The sequence below is a fragment of the Dromiciops gliroides genome, chromosome 2 (assembly GCF_019393635.1).
Source record: "Dromiciops gliroides isolate mDroGli1 chromosome 2, mDroGli1.pri, whole genome shotgun sequence".
Lineage (NCBI taxonomy): Eukaryota > Metazoa > Chordata > Mammalia > Microbiotheria > Microbiotheriidae > Dromiciops > Dromiciops gliroides.
Genome location: NC_057862.1, coordinates 212877337 through 212894790, shown reverse-complemented (window position 1 = coordinate 212894790; position 17454 = coordinate 212877337). Strand labels below are relative to the sequence as shown.

At 37.7% G+C, this 17454-nt stretch overlaps 1 protein-coding gene across 11 annotated transcripts in view; it reads right to left on the bottom strand.

Annotated features, from left to right (window-relative positions):
• Positions 1 to 17454, bottom strand: part of UNC79 (unc-79 homolog, NALCN channel complex subunit) — a 323533-nt gene that overhangs the window by 126288 nt on the left and 179791 nt on the right. For 7 of the 11 annotated variants that reach the window (XM_043986754.1, XM_043986757.1, XM_043986756.1 and 4 more), the window contains exons 24-27: positions 16071 to 16252; positions 9468 to 9669; positions 8591 to 8770; positions 6881 to 6946 (exon numbers count right to left, since the gene is read on the bottom strand). In XM_043986754.1, the coding sequence (XP_043842689.1) occupies positions 6881 to 6946; positions 8591 to 8770; positions 9468 to 9669; positions 16071 to 16252 (630 nt within the window). The remainder of the gene's footprint in view (positions 1 to 6880; positions 6947 to 8590; positions 8771 to 9467; positions 9670 to 16070; positions 16253 to 17454) is intronic. The other 4 variants (XM_043986755.1, XM_043986763.1, XM_043986764.1 and 1 more) reach the window with 1 other exon arrangement.

Genomic DNA, 17454 nt, shown 5'->3' with positions numbered 1-17454 from the left:
ATTCTATAGTTTAATAGGGAAAAACACAAAACAAAGAGGGAAAACATGAGCCATTCCAAACTAAGGAACCAGCAAGAAGTTAGGCTGAATGTTCACCAAATGAGAAAAGGAAAAAAAGTCCTCAAAATTTAGCTTCTCCTAAAGCAAATAATAATTCTTATCTGATTTAAGTCCTTTCATACATTTATTTAAAAAAAGAAAAATGTATAGGTAACGCAAATTGACCTCCTTATTGACACTGGTTTTCCCTTTCATTTTCAAAGTCCATGCTAGTGCAGGCTGTCCCCTGTTTATCTGCCCCCTGTGAAAAGCAGCCGTGATATAATGAATTCCCAGATAGAAACAATGAACTTTTATCCCCAGTTCCTGTTTGACCCATAATAAGTCACTTTTCTTTTCTGAGCCTCAGTTGCCTCATCTTTAAAATAAGGAAAAAACTGAACCAAATGAGCTAGGTAATTTCTAAAGTCTCTCCTAACTCTAACATTATTGGAACTGAGGTTTAGATTTTGTTGGAAGCTAAAGTAGGGCTGATTTCTTATATTTAAGTTCTTCATTCTTGTTCAAGTTTATGCTGAGCTGCAACCTACTAAGCATCTCAATAAAAATCACCCTATTGACAACTCAAAAAATATACAAAACTTTCAGCTGTTCAGAAGACTGCAATAAATCCAGCTTATATGTACATGCACATGTGTATATATTTAAATAAATATGTTTTTATATTTCCCTTTAGAATGTAGGATCCTTGATTGTTTCATTTAATGTACTGACATCCCCAGTACTTAACATGATATCAGGTACACAGTAGGTGCTTAATAAATGATTGTTGATTGATGAGATTGACTCAAAATATCCCACTTTTGGAGGAAAATGCTTTAAATTACATTGAATTAAAACTAATACAGCCAAAATTAGAAGGAAAACAGGAAACTGAAAAAATTTTACAGTAAGTTTCTCTGATATAGGCCTCATTTCTCAAATATATAGGGAACTGGACCAAATTTATAAAAAAATAAAAGCCATTCCCCAATTGATAAGTAATCAAAGGATATGAACAAGTGGTTTTTAGAGGAAAAAAAATCAAAGCTATCAACAGTTACATGAAAAAATGCTCTAAATCACAATTGATTAGAGAAATGCAAATTTAAACAACTCTGAAATACTACTTCACACCTATTTAAGTGGCTAAAATGGCAGAAAAAGAAAATGACAAATGATGGAGGGGATGTAGAAAAATTGGGACACATTCACTATTGGCAGAGTTGTGAATTAATCTAACCATTCTGGAGAACAATTTGGAGCTATACCCAAAGATCTATAAAACTGTGCATACCCTCTGACCCAGCAATACCAAAGAGATCAAAGATCTGTACCCCAAAGAGATCAAGGAAAAAAGAAAAGGACCTATATGTACTAAATATAGAAGTTCTTTTTGTCTTACTGACTCCAGATCCAGAGTTCTACCCACCATACCACCTAGCTAACTCAAATTTTCAGTTATTTTTCATATAAATAATGTTACTATCTGAATAAATACTGTGCTTATTTTATCTTATGACTAATTATCTCTCTTAATATAATATGTGATCCCAGATCTAAAAATGAAAATAAAGCACTTACTGCATAATAAATAAATCATTCTAGGACACTATTAAAATTGAGAGGCAAAATGGCATAAAGAAAAACAAATAGATTTGAAATTTTAAGACCTGAGGTCAAATCCTGGCTGAACCAGTGACTAACTTTGTTACCTAATATAAGTCATTTCACCTTGAAGGGTCTCAGTTTCCTCATCCATAAAATTAGAGGATTGGACCAGATAGATTCTAAAGTTTCTCCAAGTTTTAACACTCTGTGATTCTGATAAAATGAGAAGATCACTGGACCTGGAGTCACAAGTCCTGAATTCAAATTGTGACTCCCGACAGCTTATTTGCCAAAAGATATTGGGCCTCTGAGCCTCAGTTTTCTTAACTGTTAGATAGGGGAACTAGTAGTGATTATACTGACTACCTCACAAGGCTGTCTTGAGGCTCAGATAGATGGTGAAATATAAATATGAATGTTAGGGATTATTATGATGATGACCATGATCTGTGCAATAACACAACTGGCTGGATCTCAGAAATAAAATGCAGCTTTATTTATCAGGATTATTTAAGACCAAGAAGGATCTGGATATATAAAATATGACCAATTCACAATGATATCTCAGGTCTCAGTTCTTTTAGAGCTCAGCAAGAGGTCACATTTTTTACAAGTTTGCAAAGCACTTTATAAAGCATAACTCATTTGATCCTTACAACTGGGGAGGCAACACAAGGAATAATGATTCCCATTTTACAGATGGGAGTCAAGCTTCAAAGGCATGAAGTGACTTACTCAATGTAACATAAATGGAAAGTCTAGGTGTCTGGTGCATGAGCTAACACACCTAGGTTTCTGATGTGAGGGAGATAAACAAGAGATCTATCTTGATAAATTATATTATATTATGTCAGTAACTACAATCCCACAGCCATGATTGTTTGCACAGATGATATATTCAACAAAAGCTTTTGTTCAAAATGGCCTTGCTGCTGTATGTATAGACACAACTGAAGAGAGCTATAGTTTTGGAGCCAATGTCATTTTTATTTCTCCTAAAAGAATGCTCGTTATACAGTAATGTTGGGGGAAGGGTATAACACAATTATTTTTAATGTGACTTCTTATAAATGCATATATTTTTCATCCAAAAAAATTCTGCTCTTGGTGGCACATGGAAACTTATCTTCAGATGTCAAGTCTGCTCATATTATACTAAAGGCTCAAAACTCCCACTGGGCAGTAACATATAGGAGACAAAATTCTCAATCTTTATCTCAAATAAGGGATCTGGGTTCTGATGCCACCCCTGTCACTAACTTGTTATGTGTTCTCAGGTGAGTAACTCAGACAAACCTAATCAATCTCTATGTGTCATATTTTCCTCATCATACAAAAAATATTATCAACCCTATCCACAATACACTGAGGTAATTAGATTTTAAAATGCATATTAATGTTCTTTTTTTTAAAATGGATATAAGGAAGTTTGGTAAGGAGGACCCTGATCATTTTGATGAGTTTTGTAGTGTGTGAGACTTTGTCTGGGTTCAAGAAGGCATCTCTCTATGAAGGGTGTGGACGTGTATACTTCATCTTGTTCAGAAGACGTAAAATTTCTGACAGTTTTTCAATGGTCAGGGTTGTCCCCAAGATAGGGCATTTCTATGTTCCTATATCTGGGCCACAAGAGAATGGGCTCTTGTAGGAGCTGCCCCTTTGTGAGGGCCTACAATTAAGAGTGATTAAAATATTCTCAGCCCTTTGTTAGACTCCATTTCACCTTTCTATCTTCAGAGAATAGACAACAGTGCAAAAGGGTAGACCTGTGCTATGTATGAGGAGAAGTGCTAATAGCCACCTTGGGGCAAAAGCACATGTGAGTTAAATATGTTCCATTACAGCTTCCTAAGCACAAATCAGAGACTGGAGATATATGAGAGTGAATCTTCCTAGCACAAAATATGGCAGAAGCATATAACAAAAGCAAGAATGTACTTCCGCACAAGGAAGTTCCTAGACAATGTCTCCAAACCCCAGCTTCCTATGAAGGGAGGGAATGGATTTAAGTCTCTTGGAAACATGGTCTAGTCTTCTAGCCAAAGATGGCAACCCTAGGATACAAGTTCAAGAACACAGAAACCTGACCTTCTAGAGAAAAAAAAAAGGATTTCTATATTTGTGTTTTCCTTTGGAGAAAGAAATTATACATATAACCTCTGAGGCTGGAGAAAGAATAAAAGAAACCCATGACTTGCTCCTCTATGAGTACATTACAGTGAATGTGAACTAATATTCAGGGAAACTTTGACTGAACAACACATTCCTTGAGAACAGATTAGTGCTTTAGTATCCACTTCCCATATACACATAAAAATAGTCCTGAGATATGGATCAAGACTTCAATAATAATTTTTATTTAGCAATCAAGTATTAATAAAAATAGATGCTACCTGTAGAACATTATAGAAATGAACATATAGTACAGTGTTGATAGGTCAGGGCTACTCAAAGAGAGATTTTTTTTCTCAGCAGCTGACTTGGATTTGATCCCTAAATGTAATGGATTCTAAACTTCATAAACCTTGAGTTGGAAAGGACCTTAGAGGCCCAACAACTCCAACTCTTTAATTTTACATATGGGGAAACTGAGGCCAGAAAAGCTACATGACCATGAGGCCCAAGGTCACATAGGTTGTAACAGTGCTAGGATTTGAACCCAGGTCCTCTGATTAAAATCTAGAATTCATTCCATGGTATCATGCTGACTCTCAAGTGGACTATGTGACACACATAATCCATAACTATCCTTGGAAACCATATTGCCTTTGGAAGCTTATGGGCTATTGTACTCCTACCATTTACTATAGATAAGACATCAAGTTCAAAACCTAGTACATCGGGAGTTGTGTGGGTGCTACCAAAACACTCAGCTTAAGCAACAATTAAAATAAAGTATTTACTGCAAGATTAAAAGGAACCCACATTTCGGGCATAGTCATTAAGAAAGATACTCAATAAACAAGTTGATTACACTAGAAAACAAGGACCAGGAAAGTTAAGATTGTAATAAAAACTATGGTTTCATTATAATTATCATTGAAAAACAACTCAATATAACTTGTGATTATCTTGGCCAGTCTCTGCTTCTCTTTTTAAGCAGCCAATATCTGGCAATAATGATCAAGTGAAGAATACTAATAAATGGCTTTCTGAGCTGACCATTTTTCCATTCTCTCAGCAAGCTTTGTTCCATATAGAAGCTCATGAATATGTCCTCAAAAAGTTCCAACTTCCTGTTGTCATTGTGAACAATCTGATAACCAGCCTATTTCTGTGTTATCATCTTTGTTGGGTATTCTTGGAAGCTTTCCTCAGTATCCAAAATCTTAAGGCATAGTATGTCTCACAGAGACCTCCAGAATACTTCCAGTTTTAATTGGGTATACAGGTAGGCACTGTTAAAAACAGATGAAGTCTCTAGTTAAACCTCCAGACTGTAAATGTAAGCTAAGTACTACACAGAAGAGGGACAGAATCCTCCAAAAACATAACAGAAGGAACAATCACTGTTCTCCATGTTCCCAATGAATAGGCACAGTAGTGTGATACAGTGGGAAAGGGCTCACTTTGGAGGCATACAACTTCCAGATTCAATCCTGACTCTGCAATTTATTCCTGGTATGAAACTGGCTAACTCTCATCACTTCTCTAGACTTCAATTTCCTCTTATGTAAAATGAGATAAATTTGACCAGATGACTTCAAAAATTTCTTCTTTCTCTATATATTTGGTTTTGGGATTTTCACTACATTTTATCACAAAAGAACATAAAAGAAAATGTAATGATATTACAACATCTACTGTAATAATATGAGAATTGTGTTGGAGGGACTATGACAAAGGCTTTCTTTAAAATCACATATACTTTTTATTATTTATTCAGAAACAGAAAATGCACTTTGGATCATATTTGCAATTTATACATATGGACTTTATATATGGGTTTCTCCCTCTTCCACACTGAGTTCAAAACATATAGTATTTTATGTCCCCTGGCTCAATGTGGTCCTTCCACAAGGGCCACATGTAGAAAGGTAGGGCAACAAAGAGAGGGAGTTCTGGAGTGGAGAGGCTAGCCTTCACATCCTGACTCTAATACCTTATTGTAATTATGAGCAAGTTGCTCCTCCTGTCTGAGCCTCAATTTTTAGCTTCTGTTAAATGATACTGACACAGCCAATATCACCGTATGTCATGAGGAAAGTACTTAGCCCTCAAGCTACCAGTACAGTCCTGCATGGGCATCTTTTAAAATCCTCTTATCCTTCTAGAAGATGAATGGAGACAAGATCTAGACCATGATGCTGACCTGTGGGACCATGGCCAAGTGGCTCAGCTTCTCTGAAGCTCAGTTTCTTCATTTATAAAATGAGAGATTTGAGCTAAATTCTATCTATGCCCTCTACAATTCTATATCCTGTGATCCTGATTCTACAGGGGGTCACTGAACACTTTTTATCAGTATTCATTAACTGGGAGATATAGTTAATTCAGCAAGTATCTGGAGTCGTCACAATTTTCAGTAAGTTCTGTAGACATTCAGTTAGGTAACATTCGGCACACAAACTTCAGCATGAAATTGAGTTGCCATTATCTCTTTAACTGTCAGGATGCTTCCCGTTATACTGGGATATACAATGACCTGTCAGATGAGAGATGGTACCACTCTCAATATGATCCCTTAGTCATTCAATACTATTCATTCAAAAGAATTCTTCCTTTCTTCAAGAGACAGAAATGACAGCTGAGACACTTCCAAAGGATTAGGAATGAGCCAATGACTGACTCCTACATGGATGTGGAGGTGGTAATGGAGGTGGTTCAAATGTGCAGACCTTTTAAAAATGTAAATGAAATGTATACTTTCCTAGAGCAAAGCTATATCACATATGTACTTATGTATGTACACATGCATATGTACATATGCATATATATTCATAGGATGGAACAGTAGCTACATTGGCTCTCTTGGGAAAAGTGCACAATGCTAAACATGATGCTCCTTACTGGACCAAAAATCACTGGACAGTTGCTATCTTTCAAATCTAAAGTGTTCCAACCTCAGAAGCTCAGGTATTTGAATTTCTGAGGTAGGAATCTTTGGGGCTTAGAAATCCCATAACTGTTCTTGGCCCAGTTAAAGACATCATACCCTTTATCTTGTCTACCTTAGCCAGATAATGTGCCCAATTTGTTTACAGAGCCCTTCAACATCCAAAATACCCACCTGGTGTTTGTTCAGGTGTCCCACCGAGAGCTGGAGCAGACTGCTCATGCCTGGTCAACCTCACAGCTTAAAAATCAACAACAACTCTATTTAAATAAGCATTAAAGACAACTTGAGCCTAGAAAATATACTCAATGCTAATAAAGCTACACTGGACAAGTTCATTCTTCCTATTCATCATTAACATTAAGTAGGGGGTATCTGTGCATCAGACTATTACGCAGGCTATTCGAATGGTATCTCTGAGCTTCACAAGAACAAGAAATCTGGCTTCTAGCTTCATTATCACTTGTCATGGGCATTATTATACAAGGAAAACAACTTGGAGGAGGGGTGCATTGGAGCTAGTCTGCAAGGTTGTGAAATTGCTTTCAAAAAAAGTTGTCAGAGAGAAATGAAATGAGATCACTGATCCCAGTGGCTGGTTTTTAAGATCCAAATCAATTTCACCTGAATTCATTATAAGGTCTAGCATCCCTGGGGATTATGCTCAAGTGGCTTTGCTTCTGCTGAAAATTCTAGACTGGCCCCTTCATTTCTCTTTGCACCCTGCCCCTTGCTCTGGAGAAGATCTACTTATTATTCCAAGGAACTCTATGAACTCTCCCAAAGGAAAAAAATACCATATTTTCATAGTTTATCATAAAATCAAGAAATCAAGATGTTAAGGAAAAAACAAAAGTTAAATCATAATTATGGTTTAAATGGCCATGTTACAAAAAGCTGTCCACTAATGAATGCCAATGTCAAATTAAACCTCTCAGCTTATGATAGGATCCAAAATGTGTTATATGGAGGTGTTTCATTGATTTCACTGTGATTATTTGGGGATTAGATAGGGCTAGATAATTAACAAATTAAATAGCAATATAGCAAAACATATGCACTCTTTTATGGGATATGGACTTTTATACTTTTCTCATGCAGAAGCTATTTCTGCTTCTTAGTGTTTTTCTCCTCATTTATTAAAATAGGGGAAATTCCAATTTCATTCTATTTTTTCTAAAACAGTGAAGTATAAAGAATGACCTTTAAACAAGGAGTAGAAAGCTGATAGATAGATAGATAGATAGATAGATAGATAGATAGATAGATAGATAGATAGATAGATAGATAGATAGATAGATAGATGATAGACAGGGACTGATATATTTTTTAAAGTAGGTCTCCAACTTTCCTCTCAGCCTGATTTTCCCTTCAGAGGAGCAATTATGATGATAATTATGATTTGTTGGGTGATTGGGGGCTTGTTCAGGTGCTTCTATCAGGGAGCAGGGGGGAAAAACATGTTCTAAAGTTCATTTGTAACATTTTATTCATTCCCAGTTCTGGTATGGCAGGTTTAGCAGGTGTCCTGCTTATCAATTAAGTAATTCTTCTATTTACAGTACTGGATAACAATGGCCAGGAAAGGCCATGGCCTTCTTTGTTTAAGAACTCTCCACACCCTTCCTGCCCCACCCACACTCTACTAAATGCTTCTATTAGCATTTAGTCACAGTGAAATAACCAGGCATCCCAGAACTGGTTAGAATAACCTCTGCACATTAGGGTTATCTTTTAGGGAACCTGAAAGCCAAGCCTGCTAAAAACCAGCTCAATTGACCAAAGAAGCAACTCACTCTCTGTGAACATTAAAAAACACAACAAGTAAGCCTCAGAAAAGACATTACACAGGCTTTATCGATAGGATGTGAGAAGATACTCAACGGATTTTGGAGGTTAGAGTTTCAGGAAGGGACAGCGCCCTCTTTGATTCCACAGGCCCTTTCACGCTGTCTCTCAGGGAACGCACACTTTTCTGGCGATTCCTCGCAAAACGAGCCCTCTTGATCTTCCACAATGCTGCATCACTGAGGTTAGCAACATTGGTCCTTACAGCAGTGATCGCTTGGCAAATAGAATTAAAGAAGTTATCATTTTCCTCAGTCTGTACCACTGTACAAGAATCTTCCCACAAGGCAAATGGATATATGTTGAGTGATTATTTGAAAAAATCCTTCTTGTGTATCATGTGGGATGCACACTTCTATGATGAGTTGGGGAGGGGGATTCATATCTGGTCTCTGATTTTTACCTTTAGGCCATAAAACCAAAACATCTAATTTTTTTTAATTCAATAGGGCAAATGTAAGTATAAATGTATATACAAACACAGAGGTGGGTGCCCCTAAATGTGCATCAGATTATTATTAATGTATATCATGCAGATAAATGATCTGTAAACATGTAACAATGGTTTAATGGAATGAGGGCTCATGTTATAAATTTGCCCATGCACAATTCATTAACTAAAAGGTCAAAATTTGTATCGAAGAACAATGAACAAACAATACGAAAGATGAAGACACAAAATGAAATGATTTGGGGCCCTAGAGGAGAGGACAAGAGTACCAGCAATGAGTTAGGGCAATTTTAAAACTAGGGCACTAGGGTATCATTAGGCCTTAAGAAGACAAGAAAAACTCAACATTCCCTCCATAACAAGAGGTGAAACTACATGCAAGAGGGCCTCTGCTCATCCTGACCTGTTCAAGGATATGAACTGCCACACCCCCTTAAGATTTCATTTCTCTGCTATACTTACTTGTTGGAAAAGGAAACTCTTTGTTGCAATCCAAATGCAGCTGAGCCTCCAGGGAAAGTGTCTCAAATCTATTAACAAAAAACTCCCAGCTCAATGCAGGTATATCTTGCTTTAGAAAATGTAGGAGTAAAAGCTTGCTAAGAATTGTGGGTCTATCTTTAACAACTGTATCAAACTGGAAGTCAAGGCATAAACATAGGCCCTGTTGGAGAATAAAAGAAAAAATAGCAAATATGAACATTTTTAGGTAACATGCAGATATAACAGCATTTTAAGGTTTACAAAACACTTTATTTGTACTTTATCTCATTTGTTCCTCATGAAGTAAGTGGTGCTAGTGTTATTATCTATCCCCATTTTACAGATGGGTATGGTAAAGTTCAGAGAAAAGAACTGATCTGCCTAAGATCATACAACTAGCTCACGGTTAAGATTCAAAGCCAGGGAGGGCAGCTAGGTGGTGCAGTGGATAGAGCACCGGACCTGGATTCAGGAGGACCTGAGTTCAAATCTGACCTCAGACACTTAACACTTACTAGCTGTGTGACCCTGGGCAAGTCACTTAACCCCAATTGCCTCACACACACAAAAAAAGATTCAAAGCCAGGATTCCTGACTCCAAGTCTCATGCCTTTTCCACTACATTTGAATCACAGAATTAAGAAGGATCTTACAGGGGCAGCTAGGTGGTGCAGTGGATAAAGCACCGGCCCTAGAATCAAGAGGACCTGAGTTCAAATCCGGCCTCAGACACTTAACACTTACTAGCTGTGTGACCCTGGGCAAATCACTTAACCCCAATTGCCTCACTTAAAAAAAAAAAAAAAAAGGATCTTACAATCATCTTTCTCAAACAGGATTCAGAGAAGCAAGGTGATGTCCTTGAGATCACACAGTGAGCCACTGGCAAGGCCAGGCCTCAAACCCAGAGCTCCCAACTCTCAAAGCCAGTGCTTACCGCACTGCACCATCTTGCCTCCAAAGGAGGCATGAATCTTCTGATTAAATGAAAATGAGATTTCAAATTGGAAAGACTTTTACAAAATTTTATAAGGAAATAATTTAGTAGGGAAATAACTGAGATAAGAACCTTGTCCAAATCTAATTTTGGCTCTGATTCTGATAAAATGTGAACTGTGTATGTGATTTGGTATTGATTTACAAGCAGAGAACATTTTGCTTCTGAGTTGCTATCTCCATCAATATTACAGCCCTACATCATATGGCATCGTGTGTGCTAGGTTGTGACTAGACTTGTACAAGGCAGGTATGACTGAGTTCTCTTGGTTCCTAGGTATGGTGTGTTCAATGTCTGAATCACAAAAATTTGAGTACAAATAAGTTACTATAAATTTTATATCCTGCTCAATAGATTAACTTATTAATCAATCAATTCTCTAACCAATGAAGCCTGTTTCATTATCTAGTACTTAGTTTATCCCAACAATAATAATACTAATAAAAGCTCACATTCCTATAATGGCTTAAGGCTTACAAAGCACTGTATATGTGTTATGTCATTTGATCCTCACAACCACCCTGTGAAATAGGTGCTGTTATTATCCTCATTTTGCAGCTGAAGAAACTGAGGCAGCCAGACGCTCCATGACTTGCCCAAGATCATAGGAAGTGTCTGGGAAAGGACTGGAGGTCAGGTCTTCCTGACCCCAACTCCAGCTATCATCAGAGCAATACGCTTCCAAAAGGGAGGTTTTGGTAATAATAATATCACATTTCTATAGCGCTATAATGTTTATGAAAATGCTTTCCTCACAACAGATAAAGAAGCTGAGGCTCCAAAAGGTTAAAAGACTTGCTCACAGTCACCCAGCAAGTAAATATCAGAGACAAGATTCAAAATCAGCTCCCTTAATTCCAAATCCTGTATCCTTTTCACTATTCCAAAGCTGCTTCAGTAACTTCATAAAAGAACAATGTTCCACTCATTTCCCTTACTTGGATCTTCTGTATAACTAATTTTAAAGCTGAGTTCCATTAAGAAAAGAACTTAAAATGATTCTTCCTCTTTGAAAAAGAAAGCAAATTTGATCAGGGTTAGATGAGGCCTTCAGCATGTACCCTCCCTATATATATATATGTGTGTGTGTGTGTGTGTATAGGTGAGGCAATTGGGGTTAAGTGAGTTGCCCTGGGTCACATAGCTAGTAAGCATCAAGTGTTTGAGACCAGATTTGAACTCAGGTCCTCCTGACTCCAGGGCCAGTGCTCTATCCACTGCACCACCTAGTTGCCCCCTTCCTAATATTTAAGAGGTCACCCAAGCCCATCTACCTATTTCTGGACAGAATCAAATAGAAAACAATAAAAAGTGTTTGGGGGTTGTTTTTGTTGTAGAGAGATTTGCAGGTAGGGAACTGAGACAGACCTTAGAGAAGAGCAATAACGATCATCTATTCCTAGGAACCTTGGCTACTTGACTGTCTACAGAATTTCTCATGTCTGCCAGCAATTTAGTAGATTTGGCTCAATTCTGCCCTTTACAGTTTGGTGGACTGAAATAGAACCCTCTGGAAGCTGTTGAGGTCAACAAACTCTCCTGTACCACTCCTACTCCTTTGAGGTAGGAAAGGTAGATTTTCCTGGTTCCCATATGAACCCCACAGTCCAATGGCAGACTGACCTCAGACCCATGGCTTAGAGAACTTAGATGTATATTTTCTTCCCTATTACATACAGAAGAGGAATAAAACAACATCAACACTTTGAGCCAACATTTTCGGCCCTGCCTAGAAAAAGAGAATATCAGTCTCTATTATAAAGATACATTAAGGCCTTACCGAAAAGTACCCAATCTTCCCCTATACATATAGAATGTCCCCTGTGGTCAAAGAGCTCTAGCACCACTTATGAATGGAAATTAGGCCCTTCTTGTTTCTTATAAGATCTTTTAGGCAACTTAGACAATTTCAACCCACCAAATTACTCATAATCCTTTTCTAAATTAAACCAGAGTAATATTTCTGGTAGTGTATCATGTAGCCCTAAAAAACAGGAGGTCCCTTTTCTCTCATAGTTTCCATCTACATCATTATTACCCTGTTCTTTCTTCACACCTCTGAATTATACAGTCCAATATTTCATGCTTTATAATTCCTACTTTAAACTCAGAAATCCATGGTTCTAGTTCTGGTTTTGTCAGTGGTGTGTGTGTGTGTGTGTGTGTGTGTGTGTGTGTGTGTGTGTGTGTGTGTGTGTGTGTGTGTGAGTGTGCACACACACATAAAGAGATATATGTATATCTATATCCAGCTAAGAAGCTAAATGACTTGCCCAGAATCACACATCTAGCAAGTGTTGAAAGTAGGATTAAAACTCAAATAGTCCTAATTCCAAGTTCAGCACTCTTCTACTCCAGTATTTTGGTACCCTAAGTTATTGAATCAGAATCAAAGAATCACAGAATTAGATAGAGCCTCTGAAGCCATGAATTCAAATCCACCCTAATATGGAAATCTCCTCTACAACAGTGTGCCTAACTCAAACACAAATATGAGCCACTAAACTATACATAAAGATCCCTATAGACCATATATTGACTTAGAAAACCACATATTAACATAAGATATGTTTTACTCTATTTTTATTTATTTTGTTAACTATTTCTCAATTAGACTTTAATCTGATTCAGGGTCACACTCAGGAATGTTGTGGGTTACATGTAGCCAGGGGACCACAAAGACCCCAAAAGGACAAAACCATTTAATGAAGGGGTACATGCTATTTTACAAGGCAGATTATACCACCTTCAGGAAGCTCTAATTATTAGAAAAAATATTCTTATGTAATAGTTCACTTTCATATGTCACTTTAAAGCTTGCAAAGCACTTTACATATGCTAACTCCTCTGATAATCATGACAACTATGGGAGGTGGGTTCTGTCATTATCTCCACTTTACAGGTAGAGAAACAATCTTGCTCAGGCTAAGATCTGTCCAAGGTAAAATAGCTAGTCAAATTTCTGAGACTAGATTCGACCTGCCTACTGGTTCACATCACCTCCTAAATGGAGCCTGTCTTTAGAGTCTCTCTAATCTTCACCCATTGCTCTCAGTTCTGCTCTCTGGGGCAAAGCAAAGAAGCCAAATCTCTCTTCCACATTAAACTCTCTGAATGCTGGAAAATGAACTACCACATATCCCTAAGTCTTCTCTTCTTCAGTATACAACAACCCTCATTCTGCATGGTCTCCAATTCCTTCATCATCCCAGTCAACCTCCTCTGAACAATTATAGATTATTAATATCAACACATAAATGTGGCACCAGAACTGAACACAGAACTCTATATGGGTCTTTCCAGGGCCCAGAAGAGTGGAATTATTACCTCCCATGTTCTGACCACTGTATCTCTAATGTAGGTTAACATTTAAATAGCTTCAGGAGCTGCTAAATAGCACTACTGACATATTGAGCTTGTACATTATGAAAAAACCTCAAAATTTGACATATGAACTTCATATCTATCAATCCCCCCTGCATTTTATAATTATGATAGTCATTTTTAGCCCCAAACATCGAACTTTACATTTATTCCTATTAAATATCATCTAGTTATCTATGAACCATCATTCTATCTTCTCTAGATCTTTATATAGCCTGATGCTTTCATTTACTTTGCTAGCTATTCTTCACAGCTTCATCTTGTCTGATAAACTGATAAGCGTAACATCTATGCTTCATCCAAATCACTAATTTTTTAAAGTTAAATAGCACAGTGCCAAGCACAAATCCTTGTAAGACTTTATTAGAGAACTCTTGACAAACTGATATTGACCTGTCACTGTTTACTTTGGGTCCCCAAACACACAACCAGTTTCACTGGTCATTCAACCATTCTATTGTCTAGTCCACATCTTTCCATTTTTTCCACAAAGATAGCTTAACAGTCTTCATCAAATGCTTCTCCAAAATCCAGGTAAACTATACCTATAAATCTCACCTGCACAATCAGTATTGTAATGTTATCAAGAAAAGGAAATAACTTTAGTTATTTATATGAGGATACTGGCTGGTTCTTAAAGAAGCATCTTAGCCATCACTACTTTTTTTTTTTTTTTTGCAGGGCAACGAGGTTAAGTGACTTTCCCAGGGTCACACAGCTAGTGTCAAGTGTCTGAGGTCGGATTTGAACTCAGGTCCTCCTGAATCCAGGGCTATTGCTTTATCCACTGCACCACCTAGCTGCTCCCCCCATCACTACTTCTTAAAGGTCCACACACTATCCTGGTGAATTTTCTAGAAATTAATGTCACACTTACTATAACTTGCAGAGTCCATGCTTTATTTCTTTTGAAAACCATCTAGTGGTAGGTATAGTGGGAAAAACATTTGATGAGGAATCCAGCAACCTGGGTCCTAGTCCTGACTCAGCTAGCTATATGACTTCAGGCAAGTAATTATCCCTTCAAACCTTGGTTTCATCTTCTAAAAAAAAAGGACTGGACTAGATCATCTCTAAGATCACTTGCAGCTCTTACATTATGCCTTCTTAACTATGGAATGAGTTATTATTTTTCAAAAAAAATTTACTTCTCTGATATGAGGAAAAGGTTTTATAAACCTTAATTTTCTATTTAACTGAACTGTGAATTTGAGTTGTTTTGGTAAGTAAAATTAGTGACTCTTACCATCTAATAACAGGGGTAATCAACATAGAAACAGATTGAGTGGCCTTAGGGGAAAACCTACCTAGGATGAAAGGATAGCTAATAAGTTTAATGATAGAATCTAGTGCCAAACAGCTCTCAATGTGCTAAAACACTGGGTCAACTCTAAAATGAAATACAATAGGGATAGACAAATGTGAATTCTTTACTTGGAATCAAAAAACAAACCACAAATAGTAAGATAGAGGAGGCATGGCTACATATCCATCCACCTGAAAAAGATCTGAATTTTTTGTGGATTACATGCTCAATATTAGTGAATAGTAAAACATGTCAACTAAGAAAACTAATGTGATCTTGGGCTACATCAAGAGAGGTACAGTTTCCAAAATTCTGCCCTGATCAGATCAGATCTGGAACATGATGTTCAGTTCTGTGTGTCAAATTATAGAAGGAATATTGGCAAGCTAGAAAACATCCAGAGATGGCTATCTAGGATGATGAAAGGCCTGGAGAATATGGCAGATGAGGATAGATTGAAGGAACTGAGGATGTGAGGCCTAGAGAAAAGAAGACCTAGGGAGCACACAATAACAGTCTTCAAATATTTCGAAGGCTGTCATGTAGAAAAGGGATTAGACTTGTCCTACTTGGCTTCAGAGAACAGAACCCAAGGAAATTGGTGGTTGTTGGAGAGAGATAAACACAGACTCCATGGAAGAAAGAAAAACTCCAAACCATTAAAGCTAACTGAAAATGGAATGGACAGTCTTGTTAGTTAAAGTGTTATCCCACACAAGGTAGTGCAGTAAAGCCTGGAAGACCATCCATCAGCAATGTTGAAGAAGATATTCTTGTTCAGTACAGGTTGTATTTGAAGGCCTCTAAGGTCTTGTCCAACTCTGAAATGCTCTGATTCTGTGAATATCTGTCCCACATGATCTAGAGTGGAGAATCCATGTGCCGATCAAGGTACCTGTAGAGCTGGCCTCTTTATGGTATCAAGCAAGAGCCCTGCTCTTGTAGCCACCGCAGGGTTGACATCCTCTACAGCTGTCAGAAAGCAGCAGAAGGCATGCGCCAAAGAGTACTTCAGCAGATGGTTTTTAGTCACTGAATGAATGTCCAGAAACCGGCACAGGACTGCCACTTTCTCCACTGCAATGTAAGGGGACAGGACAAAGAGAATGTTGGCATTGATTCACACAGGATGAGAACTGCACACAGAGACCAGATATTACCCAAAGCAACCCCCAAACACTGGCTTTAAATCAAAAGAAATTGTGTCTGCCTTTTTCTACTTTTCTAACTCAGCAGTGGAATAAGAGATTACAGAGCAATCTCTTTATTCCCAAGGATTTCTGGGATTTTTGTTGCATTTTTGTTCTTCGGCTTAATTTATATGACCCAGATTCATGAAGCATTCCACATTTTTTTCCCAATAATTATCCCTTCCCCCTCGGGCCTCACCTAACATTTCTCTGATAATGGTGGTAGAGTGAAAAGAGCACTAACCTTGGAGTTAAGAGAATTGCGTTTGAGTTCTGCCTTGATCTTATATTTACTAGCTATAAAATTGCTATTATGCATATTCTAGCTACCTCACAGGGTAGAGGTGAAGAAAGCACTTTGTAAACCTTTAAGCAATATACAAATGTGAATTATGGTCAGCTATATAATTGTTTTATAGTTATCTAGCTATGTGTCAAATCTCCCTACTGCACCATAAACACCAAGAAAGCAGAGAACCCACTTTATTTTATCAAAATGTTTCTCCTCAAGCAGCAAGCCTAGTGCTGAGCAGTATGCCCTAAATATTTGTTAAATTGAGTTGAATTAGTTGAGATGTGTTTAAAGGCAGCCAGTCCTGCTGTTTTGTTGTTGTTCTCTTGGCTTCTGGATATTCAAAATAGCTTCCTAGCATCATATTTACCAAACTACTATATCTGAGGGGGGCGGGGAATAAATCTTTCTAAGAATTCAACAACAAATTTCACACTAATTATTTAGTTCCTTGTTATGCAAAAGGTCCCCCCCCCCCCGCCCCCCCTACCCCCGACCTGGCACTCCCAATCTCACAGGGTCTGGAGACTGAAATAAGGCCAATTCAAAATAACATTAACACAAGGGGAGAGTGAGGTCAAGTGAGACAAGGGTCTCAGGAAGCTCAAGGAGGGAACAATCCCTTCTCTTATGGGGTCTGCAGAAGACAAAGGCCAGATGGAGGGAGAAAGGTCCAGGACAACTGAGGACATGGCACTTGACTTGGGCTTTGAATGGAGCAAGAAGCTGAAACACTCTGAAATGGGACAAGGAGAGGAACACAGGATCTACCCAAGACATGGGGAAATACATAAGTA